This window comes from Pelecanus crispus, chromosome 11 (genome assembly GCF_030463565.1).
Source record: "Pelecanus crispus isolate bPelCri1 chromosome 11, bPelCri1.pri, whole genome shotgun sequence".
Classification (NCBI taxonomy): Eukaryota; Metazoa; Chordata; class Aves; order Pelecaniformes; family Pelecanidae; genus Pelecanus; species Pelecanus crispus.
In genome coordinates this window covers 16,778,053-16,803,977 of record NC_134653.1, presented here as the reverse complement: position 1 = coordinate 16,803,977, position 25,925 = coordinate 16,778,053, and the positions used below count along the sequence as shown (strand labels likewise).

At 41.1% G+C, this 25,925-nt stretch overlaps 1 protein-coding gene across 1 annotated transcript; it reads right to left on the bottom strand.

The window, feature by feature from the left end:
- Positions 1-1,238: 1,238 nt before the first annotated feature.
- On the bottom strand, positions 1,239-15,722 carry IL20RB (interleukin 20 receptor subunit beta). Its single transcript, XM_075719234.1, has 7 exons — positions 15,658-15,722; positions 9,443-9,580; positions 8,524-8,714; positions 5,774-5,898; positions 2,432-2,582; positions 1,967-2,112; positions 1,239-1,364 (listed from the first exon to the last, which is right to left on the bottom strand). Exons 1-7 carry the CDS (start codon positions 15,720-15,722, stop codon positions 1,239-1,241), a joined length of 942 nt encoding a protein of 313 aa, XP_075575349.1.
- Between the last annotated feature and the right edge of the window lie 10,203 nt (positions 15,723-25,925).

Below are 25,925 nucleotides of genomic sequence, written 5' to 3'. Positions count from 1 at the left end.
AATATATGCAACAACTGTATTTTATTTGTATTTAGAAGGAATTTTTCTTTGTCTTTTGCAATTTCCTTCCTTAAAAGGACAAGAAGATAATGATGGAAGATAATGATGATGTCAGGCCTGCAATGGACACTAATATGGTAATGCTGTGATGCTTGATCTATACATCCTGATATTCCTCCGCTAGCCAAGATAAGCATTCCAGTTGCCCCTCACCCTGGCCCTCCTGACCGTGGAAGCAGGATTGCCTTGTGTGACATAGTCAATGTCCTGCTTCAGGCGTGGTGTTGAACAACAGGGATGCCCAGCAGGCACCCTTGACAATCCTGACCACATGATTTGCACATCTTTTTGTCCCTTTTCCCATTTCCTTTCCCATTTTTTGAGCCTACCTTTCTCTGTCCTTTTGTTACCTTTCTCCACTCCAATCTCCAATCTGTTAAACTCTCATTTAACAGTTCACTCCTAATTGTCCTTTTCCTAAAGGTCCTAGTTTTCCTTCATGCATACCCAGCTTTCATATTTTTCACACCCTGCCTTGGTGATCTTGGATCTATTAGCACTGCTGCTGGTCTTGCAAAGCTCTCGCTCCCCCAAAGGTTCTCAGTGCTCCCTCCAACCACCTTTGAAGTCCGGCTGTTTCTCACATCACTCCTTATGTTGTGACCAGTCACTGTCAACATCCTTTTCAATAAGTGTAACCACAGGTCAGGGCCTGCAGCCCTAAAAGTAGGTTTTTTTTCCTGCTCATTCTAGCTGGTTTAGCCATGTAAGAAGCTCTTACTGGCTGCTTAATTTGTTTTAAAACTACTGGAGCAAAAATACAGAGCCTGAAATGGTTTGGAACTAAAGGACTGGGCTCTACATTTATTGCTCTGGTGAAATCCCAGTGGCTGAAGGGTGGGCTCTGCCTTGGGACCATCAATGTGGCTGACAGAGGTGAAAGGAACATGAGTTAATTAATGTGTGGATATGGGTATGGATATGAAGGGAAAGTATAGAAACCGGCAGTTGTCACCTGTGACCTTTACTTGCTTTTTATGTAGATGGATGAAGATGCTACAAAAAGGACCAGAGGAGGCCACATGCTCATCATACATAACACCTTTGGTTTGCAGCAGCTTTTAGACACAAAGAAAACAATGCTACTTATTGGCATTCTGAGGAAAGTGGCTGGGGCGCAATGTGCCAGCTCTGCGTAGAAGATCTGTTTCTGCAGGCTGCTTTTTTTCTGGGGTATTCTAAAGTGTTTCTTGAATCCACAGTCGGAGAACTTCTTCCGAGGGCATCACATGCACCATCAGGTCACATTGCTCAGCTTCTTCACTGCCACACAGTATCAGCTGGGTAGGGGATTCTGATACTTTCTGTGAAACAAATGCACTCACTCAAACACCCTCCGGCTGATGAGCTAGTCTGTCTGTCTTCTACTTTTCCCCACAAACCGTTCCTCTCTTCTTTTGTGCCACAACTGCCAGAGACCCAGTACTTAGGAACCCACAGCCACAAAAGCTACTGCCTGCATTCTCACTTGAACTGGACAGCACATTTAAGCTACTGACTTAAACATACTCCTCCTGAATGAGCGAGAAAAGAGGCTGCTTTTGATGACTGGTTTCTCCTCACCAGGGAGTTGAGAAGCTCAGTGCTGGTACCAGGGGCCATGGAGCACTGTTGCCAATGACACAGCTGTTTTGCTCAGGGAGCAGCTGGTCAGGCAGGGTCAGTCTATGCCTCCCAAGCTGCTTCCCCAAAAGCACCAGGACCATCTTCCTCATTCAGGGCTCTAGGCCGAAGGCAGTAACAGCTGTGCAGACAACTCATGTGGGCTGCTTGACCCCTGCAGCTCAGGTCAGCACACTAGAATGAGCAAGGCTTCCTATGCATGTGTCTGCTTTTTCTGCCTACCCCATGCTCCTGTGAATACCCAGCACCCTAAAAACCAGTAAAGCACAGTAAAAAAAGTTACCAGTGTTTCTGGCAAGACAGCAACAGGGCAGCAGGAATACTGAAAGATTTTACTTGTTTTCCAGGTAAGGAAAGGCAGGACCAAAGCAGCCACAGCAAAACCAGCAGAGGAGATGAGGGCAGTAACCAGCCACACGGATCTGCCACCTAGAAACAACAGAAGCAGCAAAACTTCTCAGAGAGACTGTGAGGACAAACCACTCAATGCAGGCAGCCTGCACCCTCTGTGGCTGCTCTTCCCACCCACCCTGGTGAGATCCTTTGTTGGCACACTCCAGGGAAGGATACCAGTGCCACTGTAGGCAGCTGCACTACTGAGTCTTCCTTTTTTTACCTCCCCCAAGGAACAAATGGGCAGCACATTTGCAAACAAGACAGGAGATATTGGATGGAAACAGAAGGAAGAGCTGTGGGCTATCCTTCTTGGGCATGACTGTGTGAGGGGAGTAGGAAGGAACACTGTTACCTTGTGCCCTCACACACTGTGTCTGGCTGAAGCTGCTGCTTCTGTTGATCGCCTCGACGTATGACTGAGCTTTTACACAGTAATCAGGTCCTGCCTCCATGGTGTCCACGTGAACCACAGAGCCGACCTCTTTCACCACCTTCTGTTGCATCTGCCACAGGCCCAGGAGAGAGAGCATCAGAACATAGGGCAAGGACCTAATTGAGAACAGGAGTCTTAACATGATGCTAGCCCAGACTTTGCTGGGAGAAAAGGAAGGAAATAATAGGAGCAGGAAGTGTCAGAGAGGATTGTGTGAATAAGAGAAGAGAGGGAGAAAAGCAGCAGACAAGGAAGCACAGTGGAGTGTAGAATGAGACCACACATGTCTGGAAGGGTAGGAGGGGATGGAAAGAAAGAGCTGTGAGTCAAAGAGGCATAATGATGATGCTGGGCCACAACACTACACCATGACCGACTCCCTTCGTGTAAGGACTTGATGACTGAGTAAGGTCTTGACTGATGTGAGTTTTTGCTGGGATGCCAAAATCATGCCTGTGCTAGCATGATATCATGGGAGTGCCATAACTATGCCGTGATAGGAGTGTGAGAGCTGGGCCATGACTCTGGAGCGTGGAGAGGGGGCAGACTGGGCTAGTGAGGAGCAAGTGAGTTTGGTATGTGCAACTGTAACATATTTCAGCAACCCTTAAACAGCATATGAACACCAGTACATTATTTTCTTGCAATAAATAGGACTCCATTAACTGCTAGCAAAATGAAGTGCTATTTGCAGTCTCCCCAGTCATGAGAGGACAGGTAACAATTAGCTAGCTGCTCCTAATTCTTGCTGTGTTGCAGATGCAAAGCCTGTGTCACAGCAGGCCTGATCAGCCTGCAGCATCACACACCTCCAACAAGCCAGTAGAGCTCTCCTGGCAGGGCAAGTCCATCTCTCCATCAAAGTATCCTTCTCCACAGAAACGTGATCTTGAGGGCCATTGGTTTGAAATTATTTCAAGGACAAAATCAGGTCAAGGACTACCTGGGGTGTGTAACCTCTTGCAAAAACCTCAAATCAGACATGTCAAATGTGACAATTATTAAAAAAAAATTAAAAGAGTCCCAGCAGAGAACTGGACAAGTGCTGACCAGCAAACTTAATGCTTGTGACAGTCCAGTTCGTAGAAACTATTCTGAAGTTTGGAATTAATGTTTAGGTGATGAATACCATATACTGAAGAAGAGTTAACATTTCATTCGTAAGAGGAAATCAGACACAAACCTGTATTATTCTTTCTGAGGTGTCAGAAAGCTCATGGACAAGGTTGATTTTGTTTACTTGGATTTCTGGAAGGTAGTCAAGAAGACCTATTTCAAAAGCCTATTAAGCTAACAGCCATGGGATAAAAAGGCATCTTCCCCCTCCTGTCCATGGCCCAGAAGCCCCATTTAAGCTCAGCCCAGGACCTTCAGTTCCTGTCTGAGCTGTGCTGGAGGTGTCCCTGTCTCCAGACCTGTCTCCAGGATGGACTTTGGACCTATGTTGTATCTCCTGGATGGACCCTTGTTAAATACATTGCAACCTTGTCCTCCAGCCCTGTCTCTGGTCCTATGTCCTTTTTGCTCCTGGCTGGGGTGCCTGTACAGACCCTTGGCCTGGTTCATCACTTGCCTTCTCTGGGGCTGCTGATGGACCCTGTTACCAGTACCTGGTTCTGCCCACTGTGGTCAGACCCTGTGGGTCTGTGCCTCACTGGGGAGAGCACTGCTTGCACTGGGATCACCCTTGGCTCCTGGCTTGCCTGCTCAAAGTAAGTAGCCCTGCTCCTGCTGCTTCCTGACAGTATAAAGACTTTTGCATGGTTAAATTGCTAATCCTTTCTCAGAGTGGAAGGAGGTCATGGTGGAGACCCGAGCAGATCTGTGCTCACCACTGTATTACTCCAGATGATCTGGAAGAAAAATGAAAACTGACACATGCTAATAATACTAAAAACCCACTTCAGAATAGTAAAGATGACAGCCAACAGTGAAGAACTGCAGGAGGACCTTGTAATAAAATGACAAATGAAATTCAACACAGATACATGTGAAATGATGCTCATGAGAATTTTTCCCCTTCATTTTTACACAGTCAGGGGACTTGAACTTAAGCGGAGCATGCCCCATCAGAAACAGAAACTTGAGGTTCAGGTTTCATGGAATAGTCAGCTCTGTAGTAGTCACACATGTTAACAATTGCTGGGAAAAGAGTGTGAAGATGTGTTTTGTTCTATGGTGCTAACCCATAGTATGCCTGCACCTTGAACTCTGAGGGTTTACTCCCTGACTACCTTGGTAAAGACAAAAAGAGCTGGAGCTTCCATAGGGAACAACTAAGTAGGTTGGGAGTCCTTGGCCTGGAAAGAGACACACAATATAAAACTATCAGAGTGGTGGGGGAAGTGAATATGGAATATCTGTTCTCTCTCCTAAAGCAAGATTTAGACTGCACAACAATTAAGCTGCAGAACTCCTGACTAGACGAAGTTGTATATGCTGAATTTTACATGACTTGAACAAAAATTTGTCAAGGGCTATTAGTGATACCAGTTTTGGCTCAGGAATTTCCTGCAGCCGTGTCTCTGACATCTCAGAAAATAACCTAAGTGTAATTACACACAGGCCCTCTCCTTATTATCTTCCTTGGTCATTTCTGTTGCCCACTGGCAGAGAGAAGATACTGCATTTGATGGTCCCATGGTCTGACTTTATATGGCTGCTTTCAGTCTTTTATGTTCTTAGGTGCTACGGAAGCACCAAGTTCCCAGGAGAAAAAAATAAAATTGATGTCTAGTGAAAACAGAAAGACCTGAATGGAACACAAATTGTCACTGCTTCAGTATTACTCAGGTGTAAGCAATGTAAGTAAGTAAGTAAGCTTAGCTGAGGCTAAGCAAGTTACAGCTCACTGTCACAGGCAAGCTGTTTTACAAAAAACTCCTGAGAGAACTTTGTCAGCACGTCAGTGTAACACCTTAATCTTGGTCTGTGTAAACCAAATGATGTTCAGAGAAGGTCAGCATAAACACCTTCAGTTCCTGACTTCTGGTTTCTTTCAATAGTTGAGGTCCCTGAGGGGATTCCTCTGATTCCTCTTCCTGGAGAAGGAAATGTGGAAAGAACAGACAAGCTTCTCCATGGGGGTAAGAGCAACCTGCTGATATGTGCAGATGAATATGGTACATTGACGCCAGGCAGGTCCTCCAGCCTCACAGCAGGAGCTTGGACTGGCAAATGGGTCCTGGGCAATGTCTGTATGCTTTCACTCCAAGTATGTGGGCTCTCTGTTATTGCCCAAAACCCAAGGGTAAAACTCACCCTACTCTCCTGGCCCTTCTTCCAATAGAGAACACAGAACTGAAAGGCAGGCCCCATGTCTTCCAGCTCCACTAGTAAATGATACCCATCTGCTATGACCTTCATCAGAGGTGGGGTCAGGGAAGCTGCCAACACAGAGAGAGCACCATTATCACATCAGAGGCAACTCTTAAAAACTGTCTTCCCTTTCCCAGCTAGGAGAGGAAGAGAAGCTGCCATCGTGAGCCCAGTAACATTAATCTGGAATAATAGCTGATTGTTTCAGTGGGGCAGAAACTTCTCTCTGCCTTACGTCCCAGTATGTCTAGATATTGTAGCAGACTTTGAGCAGAAGGAGGGCCATGACTGGCATTGCAAAAGGGAGTTTGGTAATAGCTGAGTTGCACAGAACTTCAAAGGTTTTGAGTTATCTCCAGTGGAGGAAGTGTTTGGCCTGAGGGTCCTGTGTGATCAACAGCAGCAGAACCAGCTGGGCGACCAGAAGTTGAGACACCAGATCAGGCCAGTTGTTCTGCTCCTGGGCATTAGCTTAGCACTAACATACAGAACAGGAGCTGTGAAACCACTGCTTCTTCATGGGAATTTTGGCGGTTATTTAAAGGTGAAGGAAAAAGCAATATGAGCCTCAGGATAACTCTGGCAGTTCACATGAATCCTGATTTTCTTCTAGTATCTACATGGTTTTAGATAGACTTGGGCTGATGACCTGCTGTGACTTAAGTTTTTGCAAATGCATGCAAGTAAATCTGTAGGCAATTTGCTTCATGCTTACTCTGATATTCAAAGCATGGTTTGGTCTGAGGAATATTAGTGAAACTATCAGAATCAATCAAGCATGGATGAAACTACACACTGTACATTTGTGAATTGGGAATCAAGCCAGCACAGAGATCATATTTGCACTACTTATCTATGCCATTCTTTACCACTCTGTTGTAGCTGAAACTGGTTTCAAACTCCTTGCCGTCAAGAAAGGAAGGAGAGCAATGTATAGGAACATACAGAAGAGATGTTCTTAATAGAATTTGCTCTTACATCCAGTGAATTACCATGAATACTGAACAATATGAAAACATAAGAACCAAGTATGTTCATGATGAGTGTGCCACAAATGGGAGGCCTGGAAAACTACTTTATATTTTTTAATTAAAAGCTGAGAATCTCCTTAACATGATGCCTCAAAGTAAAAAAAAAAAAGTGATAACATCATCTGGAGGTTAAAAACAAATATCAAGCTAATGTATTAACAAATAGACATTGCAAGGTGCAACTACTAACCAAACAGGAGCCTTTATATTTATCTCTGTGCTGGCACACTGGATACCAACTAACTATCTGAATTTTGATAAATGAAGAAGTAAGACTGACTAAACTGTTAGTTTTAGGAAGATCTTTTAAAAGTGTTTTCCATGTGTTATCATACTTTATGTGTATCTACCCCTAAGGCTTTGACACTGGAGCTTTTTTAGTCTAGAAGTAGTGGGCTGTGCTGATGCCCTGACTGTCTATGAACCACATACAGAACCTGTGGGCTGTGCTTTGAATTCCTTAATTCCTCTCAGACTCAATGCCAGGTTTCTTGAGAGGTGTGAAAGCAGAGACAAGGGAAAGTGAGCAGTAAAAATGCCTAAGTACAAGAACTTACAGTGACTTTTCTTTCTCCTTTAAACATTTGTCCATATATGCATATTCACATTGCAAGCTGTATCCTCTGAACTTTCACAGCTTAGCCAGAGGACTGTACTGAGGTGTCTAAGACACAGGACCAAGCTGTCAAACATTTCACTGTACCATAAGAAAGTTGCTGCTTTTCTTCATGAAGAGGGCCAAGCTAAGGAATATCCTTCCCCTATCTCTGCCGGCCAGTGCAGTCTGTGGCTCAACTCTGTGCTGCGGGAAAAGGGAAGGATTTTTCATCTAAAGCACTATCTAGAAAACACTTCCACACCAAGAGACACACTCATGAACTTAGGTGGCACTCCTGATGGTGCTGCTTTGACTAAGTGCTCTGTATGAGTGAGGACTGATCACTTATGAAGTAGTACATAACTTCCAATGACTGATGAAGGTTTAAGACAGGGTCAGCTCTGGCCTTGGTCAGTCAATTTCTTCCCTGGCTAAAACTGATGACTGCTGCCCATTCCAGACTCAGTTGCACTCTAATAGTGACCTCAACAGAGGTTTTCCACCACAGTTTTTATTGCTGAAAGCAGTTGACTACATGGCAGAGAACAGAGGCAGTGATTCCAGACGAACACTGGAAATAGTATGCTAATTTTAGGCTGCAACACAATCCTTGGGTTGAGCTGGGCCACAAGCTCTGCAGGAGTTGCAAGGATATGGAGAAAATACCCTGCATTGCTAGGACTGCAGCAATGCTATGGCTTCCATTTTCCTTTTATCTTCTGAGGTTACTTCATGTATCTGACAACATTTCTGAACTCTTCAACACCAGGGGCAAGAGTGGCCAACTTGCCAAAAGAAATGCCTGGAGTCTTCTTACCTATCTTTGAAGCCCTTGAAATTCAAGCCCTGGTGAATTTGACCCTGCCGCAAGACGAACTCATGTCCAAGAACACAGCATGGCTGTCTAAGAGTGAAACATCCCAACCCAGCATGAGAGGAGCTGTGCGTTTATGGGCTTTGCGTGACATGCACTGTACACAAACATGCACGTGAGCAATCCCTCAACACTGAACTCTGAGAAATTAACATGACCGATGTAGCTTAAGCCAAATAGCGGGACTCACTTGTGATGCGATTGAAGAAACCTTTCAGGGTGCCCCACTCTGATCTTCTAGCACCAATGTCTGCCCTCACACGCAGGTTATAGGCCACACTGGCTGAGATATCCTCTGTGATGTTACACACTGTGGCTGTGATGAGTGAACATTCACAGATGGGAATCCAGCTCTCATTGGCATACTCTCGTTCATACTCTCTGAGGAGAGGAAAAGAAAGCAGACAGGCAACAGTCTGACAGGAGATATATCTGTGACATGGGCTAAGGCTGCTTGCTAGTTCTTTCCAGGTAAAACCAGTACTGGGATACATTGGGGCTGGAATACCAGGAATGTATGAAACCGGTATGGGTGTGTTTTAGATCTTATCTAGAGAAAATCTCCCAGAGCCAGCTTGTTCATGAGCCAAATGCAGCATGATATTGTAGGAGGTGGGGATAGCCAACGCAGTGTTGATGCATCAAATCCTGCCCACTCGCTTGACTTGATCATCCCTGGTAAAACAGAATTCCAAAGCCATACTGTGATACAAGTCATAGCTCAAGATGTATCAGAAATGTCCTGTAATGTGTGTTAAATGTTTAAAAGATTAACACTGAATAAATGTCAAAAGATTTCTTTCCTCTTCTAAATAAACTGTTGCTAATCTTCCTAATTTTGAATTCTTTGGACAGAGGCAGTTTCATATGTGGGCTTAATGGACACCTTGGATTACTCGGGTGTCTATTAAACTGCAAACAGTCTCAGAATTAGAGCAAAAGGATTTTTTCCCCCCCCTAACTTGTGATCAACAGTGCTGGAGTATCAAACTTATCTTATGCCTGAATAGTGAACTGAGTAGTGCTCAAGACATCCAAACAGTGCAGGATTTTAAGTCTAAGTAAACAGTGTTCAAAGATCAAAGAAGAAGAAAAAAACCAGAAGTTACCCCTGAAACTCCACAGAGTATCTCACAGTTTCTCCCTGGACGACCACAGGACTCCAAGCTAAGAAGTGTTTCATGTTGGTAGAAAGAATAGAGATATTCTGAGGTGCTGGCAACAAAGCATCTTCACCTAAAATTCCCAGAAAAAGAAAAAAAAGAAAGAAAGAAGAAAGGTATATGAATGTACTAGAAAGAAAAGCTTAGAAGAATAGTGCAAAACTGTGTTTTGCATCAGAAATACACACTCGTCATTTCACTACTGTGACTTCAGTGTCTGAAAGTATTTTACACAGAAGAAAAGACAACCAAAGAGCAAATGACAGAGCAGTTAGGCTGGCACTGCTTACAGAAAGGCAAAGCATGCCTTTTCATTATTTCAGAGTTTTTCATTGTATCAGTGAAACAGTGAGAAAAGGTCAAGCTTTTATAAAGCCATCCAATTTGATTTAATGAAGTCAAGTAACAGATACTCTGTTGCACTCTACAGACTGTTCCAATGGATGTCATGGTTAGAAATGCGATATTTCTTTCTAGGCTTGCCTCGACTGGACACTAGAAGGTCTTAGCTCTGGTCCATCTTTTTTCATGTTGGAGGATTCTAATAATGTAAGTGCTTGTAGCTGTAATCAAAGTACCTCTTAATAGAATAAACTTATTCAATGGACTATAAATGAATTTTTTATATTGCTCTGAGATTGTCAAAGCATAAGTATAGGATGGTGCCTGCAGTGTAGTTAATTTTATCCTATGGCATCTTAATGTAAAATCCTTAGCAGTGTCTGGACCAGAGCACAGACGGCAGGATTCCTCACAGGCACATCCTGCACTACACTATGGGAACATATCTCTGTTCGGCTACTTTCCAGTCCCAAGAAAATTACGTTTTCTCTGCTCAGCAGGGAACGGTTCCCAAGGAACCATTGTGAGGGAGGAATGGATGGAGCTGTTTCAACTAACCCAGTGTAGCAGCAGTCATTTCAACATTCTTGCAGAAACAAGGTAAATGTTCTATCACAATGTATCTATGTTACCTAAAGATTATTTCCTAACTATTTTTTTTAAGTACATCTATTTCACTCAACAAGGTCTGTCTTCCATTAGTTTCTAACTGTCATTAAAAGAGGGTGTCTTCTTTTAAGCTGTGTTTACAAAGTTAACTAGTTAATGTCAGTTGTCCTACCCGGGATCAAAGCCAGGTTGACAAGTCCGTGAGCAATGTTACCTAAAGATTATTTCCTAATTTTTTTTTTTTTTAATTACATCTATTTCACTTAACAAGGTCTATCTTCCATTAGTCTTTAACTGTCATTAAAAGAGGATGTCTTCTTTTAAGCTGTGTTTACAAAGTTAACCAGTTAATATCAGTTGTTCTACCCAGGATCAAAATCAGGTTGACAAGTCCATGAGCAATGTTTTCATGATGATTATTCTTTTAAAGCATTGGAACAACATTGGTCTTCTTTCTGCCCTTAGAATATTCCCTGTATTCATATCTTTATAAAATCACTAATGACGTAAAGAGCCTTGATGCCAATGCTTTTATGAATCTTTGGCATAAGTCATATGGATCTGCTGACACAATGCATGTCTGTTCTTTAAAAGTCAGATATCTATGGGATGAGAAGCTTTCTTCTTTGCCATTTAGATAGCGGAAGAGTTACTGTCTGCCATATCAGCAGTTCTATTGCTTCTGTCTGGTTGTGTGTCCACACTACTGTCGAGGCACTTTTTGTCTGTGAGGCACTTTTTGTCTTTTCAAAAAAAAAGGTCTTTATTGACCTTCACTCTGAAGCTCAACCACCCATTTTGTCTCTTGTATTCGCCATGCTTCTCAACATTTTGATTATTTGCTGCTACTTTTCCTTGTACTCTTGGTTCCCATGTTAATTTTGGGAGTTGGCATACCTAAGCATGCTAATTACATAACAGACTTCAGTTACATGATCAGGCACTACTTTTTCCACATGACTCATGCACACAATGATGTTCCAGGTCTGAACAGGGGTGAACTGAACTGCAGTGTTTCTAACTTTTTAAGTCCTTGACTTCAGGACTTTTTGGACATTCATTCAGTGCCATCAAGTGTTTGCACTTTAGTGTCAGAAAACTAAGTCTCCAGCACTGCAGGTCAGACAGTGGTGGTGGGGTATTGTGTTATGGACATATAGTTCACATGTATGGTGCACTAGTTTGGACATCTGCCTTCAGATGAAGGGAGCTGCATCCACAGAGAAAGATATTCTTTACCTTTCATAATCAAAAAAGTATAGAAACAGGTATCTGTGTGGGCATAAATGTACATATATCTATGGGTGTGTGTAGCTGTTACATGTAAAAATTGCATGTAAAAATTTTGTGCTTGTAAGGTTAAGTAATTAAATACAAATACACTAAAGTGAAATTTAAGATTCAGCTTTAGTATGTGTCACTTGATTTTATGTACAGAGATGTTTGTAACTGCATAGCCATGCCCTACTGCAAACACAGTGGACAGCCCTCAGGACTGAATCAAAAAGGTGTAAAGATAAAACTTGAGATCTTTTACTCCAGTACACAAATTAAATAGGGTCCCTGAACAATAAAAGCAATGATGCACTTCCCTGCTTTCTGCCTGTGACCCAGAGCCTTGCTGAAAGCTGTAGTTTGTGAAAGAGTTTCATGCTCTTCCAAAATACTATTGATCTAGACATAACATATTCTGTGTCATACCCAAATAAATTATATTCATGGTTTCTCCAATCCATCTGTTGCAACAGCCCACAAAACAATTGTAAGCAAATACATATTTAACACTGGGAGAAAGCACTGAGTATAAACAGTGAAGTATGTTGTTTCAGTAGTAAAATGCTCCATTAACTCTGGTCTATGAATTTTGAAGGGAAAAGAAACAACAATCATACAAAGTGCAGGAGACAACTGCACAGGGAGAGCAGGCAGAACCCAGGAGGCTGCTAGTCCAGGGCTGTGTACCACTTCCATTTGATTTTGGATTCACAAGCATACTGCTTGTAAATAGCCTCACAGGAAAAGTCAAACTACAGTCTTTCAAGCCAGGGTACCGACTCTTACCCTAACATCTCTAGTCATGCCAAAGAAAAGACATGTCCAGATTTTCTCTGTAAATAGCACTTTTGCCTCCTACCCTATCAGCAGTATATTCCATTTGTTACACAAAGAATGGATTTCCACTTAGAATGGTGATGACTTCTCTTGTTTAACATTTTTCTCCTCTTTGTGTTAAAGAATCTACAATTAAAAAGAAAAAAAATTCATGATCAAGTTCCAGTACATTTGCCTGTCCTACTTTTCGGTTTAAAATGCCTTAAATAAACCCTGATAAAATTTCATTGCTCTGGGATAGATTTTGATACCCTTCTTTCTCTGTGAATATAGAACACAATATTTCATCACTACTACTTCATGACTGTTACTTCATCACTACTATCACCACTACTTACTGTTAAATTTAAGTGAATGCTGCAAAAATATTAATAAAAACACCTCTTTATTTGTAATAGCCTCTCCTTTCAGGGGGTCAACAAACACAAGAAGAAACAGTAACTCCAGAATCAGTTGTTGCATAGTGTTCACAAGCACTTTCTGTCATCTGTGCTTTTTCTGGCATGCCCCTTAAAATTTTATACAGAGGGCTGAGAAATCATAGAATCATAGAATGCTTTCGGTTGGAAGGGACCTCTAGAGATCATCTAGCCCAACCCCCCTGCAGTGAGCAGGGACAGCTTTAACTAGATCAGGTTGCTCAGAGCCCCGTCCAGCCTGACCTTGAACGTTTCTAGGGATGGGGCCTCCACTACCTCTCTGGGCAACCCGTTCCAGTGCTTCACCACCCTCACTGTAAAAAATTTCTTCCTTATATCCAGTCTAAATCTACCCTCCTTTAGTTTAAAACCATTAGTCCTTGTCCTGTCACAACAGGCTGAAAAGATTGTCCCCTTCCTTCCTATAGGTCCCCTTTAAGTACTGAAAGGCTGCAATAAGGTCTCCTGCAGCCTTCTCTTCTCCAGGCTGAACAACCCCAACTCCCTCAGCCTGTCCTCATAGGAGAGGTGCTCCAGCCCTTGGATCATTTTTGTGGCCCTCCTCTGGACCTGCTCTAACAGGTCCATGTCCTTCTTGTGCTGAGGGCTCCAGAGCTGGATGCCGTACTCCAGGTGAGATCTCACCAGAGCAGAGTAGAAGGGCAGAATCCCCTCCCTCGACCTGCTGGCCACGCTTCTTTTGATGCAGCCCAGGATACGGTTTGCAAGTGCACATTGTTGGCTCATGTCCAGCTTTTCATCCACCGGTAACCCCAAGTCCTTCTCCGCAGGACTGCTCTCAATCCCTTCGTTCCCCAGCCTGTATTGATATTAGGGGTTGCCCCGTCCCAGGTGCAGGACCTTGCACTTGGCCTTGTTGAACCTCATGAGGTCCCTTTGGATGACATCTTGTCCTTCTGGTGTGTCAACCGCACCACTCAGCTTGGTGTCATCCGCAAAATCCTTCCTTACTGCTGGGCTAATAAGCATTGTCTTTTAACTTCCAAGTACTGTACCATTTAATCTCCTTTTTCTAATCTAGAGGACAACAATGTCACCAGCTTCTTGTATCTTCAAGCATGGTCTGCCTCTCTGCATTTGAGGAAATTTCAGTGAAGGGGAATCTGACAAGGGAATTCAGAACTCTAAATAGAGGTGACAAGAAAATAGACTAATGTCTGTAACACCCCAAAAAGCTAAAGGAATTTCTTTGTAAGCTAAATGGTGAAAATGAAAGCCATATGTCTTTAACTCCTAGAAACATAGCATTTTAGACAACAATAATGAATTATGATAAACAATCTCTTTGGCTATAACTCTAGCCTGAAAGCTCTCGGGACATCCCCTCCCTCATTTGCCAATTGCACAAACTGACTGCAAAAGGCAAGACCCTAGTACCTACCCCCTTGCCTGTTTTTCTTCCCAGTAGCCAGGATACAAAGTCTGAACTCCCAGGCTAGATGGGAACCACACTGTCTTCTAACCTGGTGTCTGCTCTGTGCAACCACAGGGGCAGATTTAGACATAAACATTCAACCAAAAAATGTTCTTTGCTCAAAAAGACACAAATTTTCATATTTCAAGTCAAGGCCAAAAGAATGGGGGACACAGTTTAAGTTATCCCACCTTTCTCTCCTACTGTCTGTCACAGTGTAGAAGACAAAACTGGGTGAGTATGTGGCTGAGCAAAGCTGGCAGTCGCTACACACACAGACAACATGGCATCTGTGCAGAAACTTCATACTAGCCAGGCCTTAAACAAAAATACAGTAAAAATAAAAACAAATTTCTTTAAAGAATAGTTGCTCAGCATTGGCATCTTTTAAAAAACATTTTTCATAATCTTCCCTATTCTACAGAATAAACTTTCAGAGCATATGCAACTTGATGCTGACTCAGTGGTTTCCGTATCTAGCAAATAAAAACTACAAATAATGATCCAAAGTGTTTTGCTGGCCAAGGAAGCTATAAAATTATTTTTTCTGAGGCAGAGAGCAAAATGGAGCAAGACACAACCTGAATTCAGGAGCTAAGGTAGCACATTTAGAAAGACAGAACTGCGCAAAATCCGAGCACACTGGTAAGCCGTGTTTGCTTTCTAGAGGACTGACCATCGCAAAAACACTAAGTGTAGTCAGGCGATCTGAGGCCAGACTGCTTCTAGGAGATGTGTTTGGAGCCTAGCATTTACTTGGAGAAGCAGATTACAAATTCCACAACCTCCTACCAGGGTAAAGGAGACCCTCAGTGAACATTTTTGAGCTATTAATTAATACCTTATACCCTTCCTCTCTGACGCTGCATCCACTCCACAAGCAGGGTATCCCCTGTGCTGAAAGAGATCAGCATTAAAAGAGGACTTGAAAGTTCAGCTTCTCACGGAACAGCAGAAGAGCAGAGACAAATACAGTATTAGTAAGTTAACTTCCTTCAAACTGAAACTCCCGTTCAGATTTCAGAACTGACTTGCAGAACATAGGATATATGGATTACCTTTTTCATTTGCTTATTCTAGTATTAATTTTAGACAAAGAATTAAAATTCAAGATCACCTGACCTCATACTATTTGGCTTAAGTTTTGCAGAGTTATGTTTAACAGAAGGACAAAAGACTCTTTATTTCTCACAACCCCTTGTCTTCCGATTTAAGTCAGCTGAAGATATTTTAGCCATTTACCTGTGAGATTTGGTGCAATCAGAGCGCAGAGGAAGAAGCAGATGAGCTTTAGTGACATTTTGCTCATGCTTGTCGTCTTTTCCCACATTCATACTCTGTTGTGCAGCTCAGAAATTTCCCTTCCTAGACAGGGAACCCTATCTGAGCCAGCCATGATGAGAGCGAAGTGGAGACTCCAGGGGAATATTGCAAACACCAGTTCTCTGCCTGTCTGCGCCAATGCCAAAGACGTACATACATTGTTTGCAAGGGTGTAGTTACAAGGAGTGCCTGGGTAATCTGATGCCAGCATTTCTTTACAGGTCTGTGCAACTGCTCAACTGGATGGCATAACTCTGTTTCACTTAGCTAGCAACTATACATATCAAACAAAGACATTATAAGGAGGAAACAGGAATCATTGGATATTTCCATGTAGTTTATACAGCTGTAAATGCTCTTTTTTTCTGCTCAGCCCCCAAACTAGATAAATCCTGATGTTTCAAAGCACCAGGAAAGTTCCCCAGTATTACTAAGGCATGCCTGTAATCACAGATCTTGCACGAAGGACTGTATGCCTCTGGGCTGGCAGAAGGGAGTTGTGTGCTTCAATTTATTTTCAAATACTATTTTTATGGCAGCTGTGTTGGGAGCTGTTGGGTGTGTACTGAGGAGGACATTCTGTTTTCAGATCTGATTTGGTGCAGGCACATGTATCCCAAGGCTTTTCCATCTTCCAAGGTCCATTGCTCTCCACCTTGCCTCTTGAGCAAAGGCAGGCTCTTCAGCTGGATGCAGGTCTGAGACTTTCTTAGAAACCCAAACTGCCTGTTGGCTCCAAGGCTGCAGCAGCAGCTACCTTTGTGCTTGTGAGGCTGGTTTCTTCAGAGACCAAGGGAAAGACAAAGTTTAGGTGGAAGATTTTTATGTTTTGCAAAAGGTCATTTAAATTAAATGAAATTCTGACTGTACAGATAATGGGGGGAAAAAGCCAAATCCTACCAAATGCTTTTAGCTCTGGTGAAAGCAAACATTAGAAACCTCTCCTTTAAAACCTCTTCCTCCACCTTACAGTTCGTCACCTTAGAAAGGGCTTTTATTTCTTTAAAAAATTATTTCCTTTCTGATACCTTTTAATAGCAAATACATGTCTACTGTTTTCAGTGAACTAAAGGGATCTGCCAAAACATGTTTAGCCCATAATTTCTAAGGAAACAAAGGATCTTTTTTTATTTATATATGAAAGGATAAAATTAGTATTCAGTTAATCACAGGTGTCCAGATTTCCAGACATGCAGGAACAGCACAAGCAGCTACACCCCAAAGTTTGCTCCTTCTTTCTGTCCTCTCCCTTCCTTCCCTCTTTCACTTCTTCCTTCCTTTCTTCCTTCCTTCATTTCTTCCTTCCTTTGCTTTCTCTGCCTTCCCTTTCCTTTCCTCCTTCCTTCCTTTCTTCATTCTTTCTGTCATCTTTCCTCCCATCCTTCCTTCAATTCCCTTCTTCCTCCCTTCCTACTTCCCTTCCTTTCTTCATCCCTTCCATCCTTCCTTTTCCTCCTACCCTTCATCTGAGACACACTGAAAGGCACATGCTTCTGTATGTTTCCCAAACATGGGAATGTTTTTCTTCCATGGTAGAAGGATGTTCTCTGAAACTATTTCATAGCTTTCAGGTAAACTTTTGTCTTCTTGCTCTTCATTATCCCGATCTCCTACTATTTTTATCAAATGTCTGTACTGAGAACCAAAAGGTGGGTATTGTGGTGAGTGACTTCATTATTGCTGTGAAATGCATGCAATGTCCAAGAAGAAAACATGGATGTGTTTTAACAGCATTAGCAATAAGATACTACACTTTTGCTGGGAAGCAAAATAAGTATTTGCAAAAGAAAGGCAAAATTCACTTGTCAGTTGAAAAAAATCTGTTCTCTTGTTGTACCAAGAAGGTATAAATAAGGCAGTCCTGAGTTTTGAGCTATCATTCAGTTAGGTCTGGGTAGCATATCTGATTCTTCACTGGTTTATGTCTTGTGGTGCCATAAACATGTGGACATCTACATGCCGATTAAATATTCAGACAGGAGTTGAGAAGTATCTCAAAACCGACATGATGTGTAATGAATGATGCCTCATACCATTCACTTTATTACTGAAACAGATGCACAGGAAAGAGTTTGCATACAGCTTGCAAGAAATTTATTGGGATCAGGTACACAGCTAGAAGTTTTCCTTTCCAAAGTTTTCTCGCTGTCTGTGAGCCAGTCAGCCTCCTTTTCAAAGGTGGGGAGAATAAATACAGCCCCGTATCAGAGTCAGTAAGTTATGAGCAATAAAAGAGGTAGAGTGAGTTTGCCATAATAATGATTGCAACTGCCCTGAGTTATCAGCAAGACTCTAAAATGAAAATTATAATAAAATGGTACTATATTTCCTTCCTTGATTATAGCCACCTAAGGCACAACATAAGCATAAGAAATGGATTTATGGGGCATCTAAAGAAAACTTGAGGTGGAAGCTGAAGGTAGTGCATATACAGGGCTAAGTTGTGCAACACAGGAGTCTTGGGATAGAAGTGACTATTCAGATTACAGCAACAGTAGAATAAAAGTGACATAATACCTTCTGAGATTTTCCCTAATTGTGAAATACTGTATGGAAATATTTGGCTTGAAAGAGATAGAAGTACTCTTTCAATTTTACTGTTTTGCTTTCAGAATTTTATCAGTTTTACTAGTCATTTTGAACCTGATGAAACATGTTTTGATAACTTTTCCTTCACAATTATGGTTACATTAATGTTTATGTGAAATATTTTTATGTTATTAAGCATGTATTTCTAAAGATAAAAGTTATTAAGCATGTATTTCTAAAGATAAACATCTGTCTGATCAACTCTGGTTTGTAATGACTGCCTTGTATTTCAAGTAATTCAGGCCAGTAGTTACACCAGTAAGCATGGATGTAGAGACCCGATCCAGTTCTTTTCTTGCTTGCAGATTTGTGATCTTGGATAAGCAACATGATCTTTCATCAGAAAACAGAGCACTGGACTCAGTTAAAACAACAACTTCAGGAGACAGGAAAAAAACCACAGAAAAAGATTAAAAATTCACAGATCAGTAGAAGTCAGTCAGAACTGGAATTGGATCAGTAAGAAACTACGGGTAATTTCCAACAGTTCCCTACTTTGGAGGTATTCTGGATTATTTTTGCTCTTACAAATCAATGCAAAATGTTGCAAAACTATTTGGATGGTCAGTTTCACACAGTTTACCATCAGCATCACAATCATTGGCTCAGGAGATGGCCAGAAATGCGATTCTGTTGCCTCAAATTTGACTAATATAATTTTGATGGTACTCAAAATCTACATCCAGAAAAAAAGACTGTACAGCCCTTGACATGCTGTTTCAAGTCAGCCACCACCTTAACCTTGCCAGGAAACAGTGGAGAGCTGGACAGAAAGGAAATTGGCAGAATATGTAAACAGAGTTGAGCTTTTGGTATGTTTGATACAAATGAGGACTCCTAAAATAAATTGGCAATAAATTGATTTATTAATACTTGGGTAGACTTGGCTTTGCACGTGAAGATCAGCAAAAGACATAGACATACTGAGAAACACTGGAATTTACCATAGAGCTTTAACAATTTTTGTAGCAGCTCATGAAGAAAAAAAGCTGCCACTACCAGGAAAATGAAAAATTGATTGCCCTAGGGCCTGTGAGCATAGTTCTCTTTCTAATATGTGTGATTGAACAGGGGAATTCTAAAATAGATCATGACATTTGCCAAACATATTTGGAACAATGATCATTCAGTTTGTAAAACAGAGGAAATCAGCAGTAATGCAAAAGGTGAGGAAAACAGTTAAATTATTTGCTACTATTCTGAAAAAAAAAATACTGCTCCAAAGCTAGAAGGATGTTTACAAACATAAGGCTTGCTGGTAGATATGTCAACATTTCCTAAGGGAATACCCAATTTAGAAGGATATCAGAGAAGAATACCTAAATCTGATTGGTTTGTTTACATTCTTAGTAAATCACAGCAAGCTTGGGTGTTTGGCTAGCTATTATGTGTAACAGATTTGCTAGGTGAGTGGAAAGCACAGAACTGGTTAAGAAAGCTTGAGAAAAACCAAGTGTCCTGGGGAAGAAGTTGTTACCAAGTTGAGCTATGCAATTAGTTGCAGGAAGAGATAATGTATATGAAATATGCACTTACTCAGAAATGGGTTTGAAATGTGCACTGCTAGAACTTGAGAAGGAATTACTGATAGCCAGAGGTAACTGCTAAGAATACTTGCTTGGATTTCCTTAAGATAACAAATATATATATAAAAGCCCAGTCAGTATCTTATAAATTCTTTCTGAGGAAAATCCTTTTAAGATTATGCATCAGGTGAAACAAGAAGTTGACAGACTGTTTTCAGTGATGAATGGTCCTGCATCTGGGGACAGACTTTTGGGACTATTGCCACTGTGGTAGCCAAGAATAGCGTTCCAGCAAAAGATACAGAGGGATAGCTTGTATATAACTTGGAGTCTCAGGCAAAAACTTTTCTGCCTTGTTAAAACTTGCCAAAGAAAATGAGTTTAAGGGAAAGACGGGTGAACATGTGCTTCCAGAGTGCCCTCCGGGTTTGTTGCGACATGGAACTGAAAACCCAGGTTGCTGCAATGTAAGGAAGCAGCGTGGTCTGGCTAGGAATCTGTTCTCCTTTAGAGAACAGGTCACACTGCCCTGGTGAAGTGTATAATTGATATTGTAGGAAACCAGATTATTAAGTAGCCTCCTCACCATTTATCAGTAAAAAGGAGAGGTCTGACAGGCAACTGAGAAAATGCATGAAGAAATGCATGAAGAACTGCCACCTTAGTCCTGGAACACAGATTTAGGAAAAAATACATAGCTACACTGGTTTTCATATGAATTATAGAAAATTATTTGAAATTAATTTATGGCTCTTCTCACTTACTGCAAATAAGCAATACTGTGGAAGCCATACCTAATTCCATTTGGGTTGTTCACATGTGGTTATTTGCAAGGAAAATGGATTGAAGGAACAGAAAAGAGAAGACCCAGGTGCCAATTTGACAAGAAGCTTTCGGCTTTCAGTCATATTTGAAAAGCAAGTGGACAGGGTTTTACATAACCTGCTATCACCGCCTTTTTGTTATACTTAGATATCCTGGTGGATGCTAAAACATTTGAATAACTGATTTATTTACATATGTTTTGTGATAAGCTTAAGCTGCCAATCTGTGGGAGAACATAAATAAATGTGAACAGTTTAGAAAGAGGTAGTTTATCTGGACCCAATCACTGAGGAAGAAATTCCCTCTGATTAGGAGACTTGAAGCCTTGCAAAACTGACCAACATGTTTGTAGACTGTCTGTCTTCTGTAGACCTCTGCAGGACTTTGTTGTTATTGCAGAACATTTGTTTAAGAATTTACAAATATTGCAAAACCATTACATGGGATAGGAGGGAGAGGAAAACAGTATTTTGGGAAGCAGTGTGTGACTATCATTCTCAGGATTGGAAACATTTCTAGCAACGGCTCTTATTCCAGCTTCCTCATAGTTCAAAATCAGTTTCTTACTGGAGATGTGACTGTCTGCAATGCTGTTGAAACGTAGCTTAAGAGTTAGCTCAGCTGGCTGTGAATACAGTAATTCTCATCTTGCAACTATTTTGTTGGGCAACACAAAGCTCAGTGTGGATTAACATAGCCGAGCATCAGGATAAACAAGCTGCTGAGCTTCCAGCTGCTGGTAAATGAGCTACGTTGATCTGGCTGAATCAGGTGTCTCTACACTGCACTTCAGTGGCATACCAACTACTGCTGTTGTTCACATGTTCGGAAGAAGGCTGACAGACAAAAATAAATTACTAGAGGAAGCAGTACTATATTAAAGCACAATTTTAAGTTCTTCAAGAGAAATTATAGCACTACCTGAAAGAAACTCCTGGCTGTAGTTAAATATAACATTATCAAAGCTATTTGTAGGGAAGACGTTTGGTCTGGGCAGACAATACATCCCTGAAATAGCCCTTTAAATTCAGGAGTCTTGAAGGATAACTTTAGTACATGGCTGGAAAAACTGCAGTACCATGCTTTCACAGCTGCTTATGAGCTTCAGCATACAGGTAATACGAAGCCTTCTCCAAACTGGGACACTAATTGCAAATATTGCCTTAAGTGGGAAAACAAGGAATTAAGTGCTGCATGAAATGAGTGGACTCAGGAAGAGATAGTCATGTCCAGTTTTCCCATAATTATTCAAATAGCAAAACTATCTGTTTTATCCACCAAACTCTCCCAAGACTCTCATCTCTACTCTTTCAGTGCTTCCAGTTATGTAGGTATTCATTTACTCCTTCCATTGAATGGCAATGTATAATACAGACAAGATGAGTGCAAGAGCTGCTGCTGTGGCACTCAAAACGACATTAGCTGAATGTCTGATTTTCTCCTTTGGTCTATTCAATGAACATTTTCTCTATGAGTATGAGAGACCCAGTATGGGACACAGGATGGACTCCCAGGAGTTCACACATCAGTAGATATGTGGATCCTGTCAAGGGGCTAAGCTAAATAATTCTGTTTAAAAACAGGGACAAAAGCTCTAAATGTAATTTTTATGTTCATATGATCATTATGAAATGCCCAATCTCCTTTGTTAAAATATATGGAATACCTGAAATTGGAGTTGAATAAAACACAACAATCACTCACATTTATCTAATGCTTGTAATCCCAAAGGAGCTCATAGGCATAATTTCACATGTAATGGTCTATTAAGCCTTCACTGAAGCTGCTTCTATGTATGTAGTGAAGCCTAGTTGGCATCTAATAATATATAGCAATGTACACACAAGTATATATGAGGGAGTGAAACTTTAGGTGGATGCTGAATTTGGACAGGCTGTAACTTCCCTAAGAAATGTGAGGAATAGTATGTAGGTTCAAGAATGTACTTTGGTGTTCTGGTATTGAAGCATTAGGCTGCACACGCTCAGTGTTGACCATTTCTTCTCTTGGCACTCTGCAGAAGTTTTCCTAAAACCTACCTCAGAATGAACCTATTTTAAAACAGAATAGCTTTGAACTATTGTACTGGCTATTAGACATGGTTGTTCACTCTGTACTGATAGGCAGACCATGGCTTGGATCTGTGCTGCAGAATAAGTGATGCCTTATGTTCCTGAGCCTGTGGCTCCTAAGGTCAGGAAGGGAGCTGTTTGTGGTGTTACAGCATGCCAGCTAGGAGAGCTTTAGCTCTGCTCCTCTTCCAATTTAGTTTGCAGAGTTCTATAGATGTAATTTAAAATTGTATCAATAGGGGTACAGAGATCTGGGAAAAGGGACTTCCTATGCAGTGAAGTAGGAAACAGGGACTTTGAAGGAGCAGGTACCTCTTGCTCAGGGTTCAAAGCAAAACCACAAAGGAACAATCTGAGCTTAATACCAGAATGTTGAGATAACTGAGTGAAAAATTAAGGGAAATAATGGTTCTATCTAATCCTTGCAATTTGATTTGTACAATGCACTGCTTTGGTCTGCTTCTCAAACAAGTTGGAATTTATTTAATTATTATTAAGTGTTTTATCATGATATGCAGAAGAGCTGACTTTCAGGAAAGACCCTCAAAACAAAAATTTATGTTGTTAAAATGCCTGTGGTAATCTGTTATAGAAAATAGGTTTTTACCCCTTTACAATTTTATATTACAATATACAAAAGGATGGGGATAGAAGGAAGGGGAAATTAACTGTGAATCACAGAGAGGGTGACAGTGTATGCTAAATGTTCCCGGGGTCAACAAGACAATAAAGAGTCAACAGGATTTAGGAATTGCTTCAGTGGCCGCTAAATGTCACTGTTGCTCCACAAAATGGCTATAGGCACCTTATTTTGTTAAGGATAACGACTTCTGCAGACAAAACCTTTGGCAGCTACAATACACCCTTGTGAATGTATTTGTTACTTCTGGATGAGACCTATCCCCAGCTAATCCAGCTAAGAAAGAATATTAATTTTAGAAAAACGGGCACTTTGCTAAGCCTGTCCACAAGATCAAAAAAAACCAGAGCCTTTTTTTTAATTAAACCCCCTTGATTTCTGGTATGTTTTCTAGAATCACAAATAGAGCAAACCTAGTGTATTGAATTTTTTTTTTTTTTTTAAATTTAGTATAAGAAAGAAAAGCAAAATAAGGCACCTTTATATAAGAAAACATTGGTAGAATGCATTATGGAAATCTCTAAGAGATACATCAAGCAATTCAGTGCCAAAAGATAATCTGGGAGTCTTGATTTTGGGAACGAGTATGTATATTCTAGTGAGGATGAATATTTTCCTGTTTGAAAAAAGTATCTCTGGTTTGGATGAATGTTTAAATAATTCAAACTGGTCCAAGAATCCCAAGCACAGTGAACAAGAGAGTCTTGCAAAAGATACAACAGAGCTACAATTAACAAAGAAGATACCTTCTTTCTATAGAGTGAGACTTTTTGAGGGTTTTGCTGGGTATATAGCAGTTGGTTTCATGAATTCCATCTAAGATTTTCCAGAAGTAAGGAAATAAGGAAAGAGAGTGTAGGTTAGAGGAAATGAAATCTAGGACTTTAAGAAAAATTGAGTTAACAGGAAAGAAGTAAGCATGCTTTGAAATATTTATGCAGGTGTAGGAGCCAAATTGCAGTATTAAAAGCCTCCGGGCGTTCGGAAAATATATGTAAGCATTCAGCTAAGGGAAAATTCTTGTTATAAATAATGTTTCTTTTCTTAGAATCATAGAATCATAGAATGCTTTGGGTTGGAAGGGACCTCTAGAGATCATCTAGCCCAACCCCCCTGCAATGGGCAGGGACAGCTTTAACTAGATCAGGCTGCTCAGAGCCCCATCCAACCTGACCTTGAATGTTTCTAGGGATGGGGCCTCCACTACCTCTCTGGGCAACCCGTTCCAGTGCTTCACCACCCTCACTGTAAAAAATTTCTTCCTTATATCCAGTCTAAATCTACCCTCCTTTAGTTTAAAACCATTAGTCCTTGTCCTGTTACAACAGGCCTTGCTAAAAAGATTGTCCCCATCTTTCCTATAGGCCCCCTTTAAGCACTGAAAGGCCACAATAAGGTCTCCCCGCAGCCTTCTCTTCTCCAGGCTGAACAACCCCAACTCCCTCAGCCTGTCCTCGTAGGAGAGGTACTCCAGCCCTCAGATCACTTTTGTGGCATTTTTTCTTACTCATCTCTTTTTTTTTAATCTGGTTATTTCTCAGGACACTAACATAGGAACTGCATATTTGTTTTTCTGAAGTTCATCTCCTCCAATTACTGTCATTTTTGAAAGCATGACCTTACATTCTCTGCTTCTTTACAAACTAAGCCGAATTCAGTGGAGTTGCAGTGAAGTCAGTCTGGGGAGAACTTTTTCCACATATGAGGTTACAGCCTGTGGCTGAAGAAATCATTGTGAGATCACCAATACTAATTTTGGTTCTCAAGTCCCTTATTGTATGCAGCACTGTGGCACTTGAATGTCTTCTGTAAATGCAAAATGTGCTTATAAAGATGGTTTACTTCTCTGATTTTCAGAAGTGAAAAATGGCATGTATTTCAAGATTATATACAATATATGATATATACTGGGACTCCATGGGTGAGAACAGATTGCTGTTTTATAGAGTAATTTAAAAAGAAAGACTCCAATGCCATCTCTGTATGGTCCCAGTAACTGCCTGTAGAAGTTTGAAGATCATCCATACTGAATACTCTGGGCAGATGCAGGAGTGTGCATATGGATGTCTGACTTGTCTTCATGTTTGCAGGTTTATGGGAGAGACCATCCATTATTGTTGTCAAAATTCCGTGTTTGGCCTGATGGTCAGATATTGGCAGATGAATATGGAAGTAAACTCAGAAAACATTTCTCACTTAGCTTGCCATCAAGACTAAGGATGAGAATACAAGAATTTTTGAAGAAGAGAATCCTGTTTGTGCTGAAGATGTCTTCGGGAATAAAAATGAAGAGAAAAAAAGAAATATGTCAGATAGCATAGCTGTGACCAGTGAGAATAATCCATCTGGTACTCAAAAATTGTATTCTAGACAGTTTAAAAGATGTGCTTAAAGGCAAGCCCATTAATTCTACTAAATCAGCTCAGATTTACATTTCCTATTTTAGTCTGTTACATAGGTTCATATACTTCTCTTCTGATCATCACAGGCTGTCTAGCTCATGAAGTGTTTCCCTTAGGAGAGTTTCCGTTCCATAA

Coding starts and splice junctions, on each gene's coding strand:
- IL20RB (XM_075719234.1), bottom strand. CDS start 15,722: ATGAGCAAAATGTCACTAAAGCTCATCTGCTTCTTCCTCTGCGCTCTG. Junction 5,899..8,523: donor TTTCTTCAATCGCATCACAA/GTGAGTCCCGCT, acceptor CTGTGTTGGCAG/CTTCCCTGACCCCACCTCTG. Junction 2,583..5,773: donor AGAAGGGCCAGGAGAGTAGG/GTGAGTTTTACC, acceptor GGCCTGTGGCAG/ATGCAACAGAAGGTGGTGAA.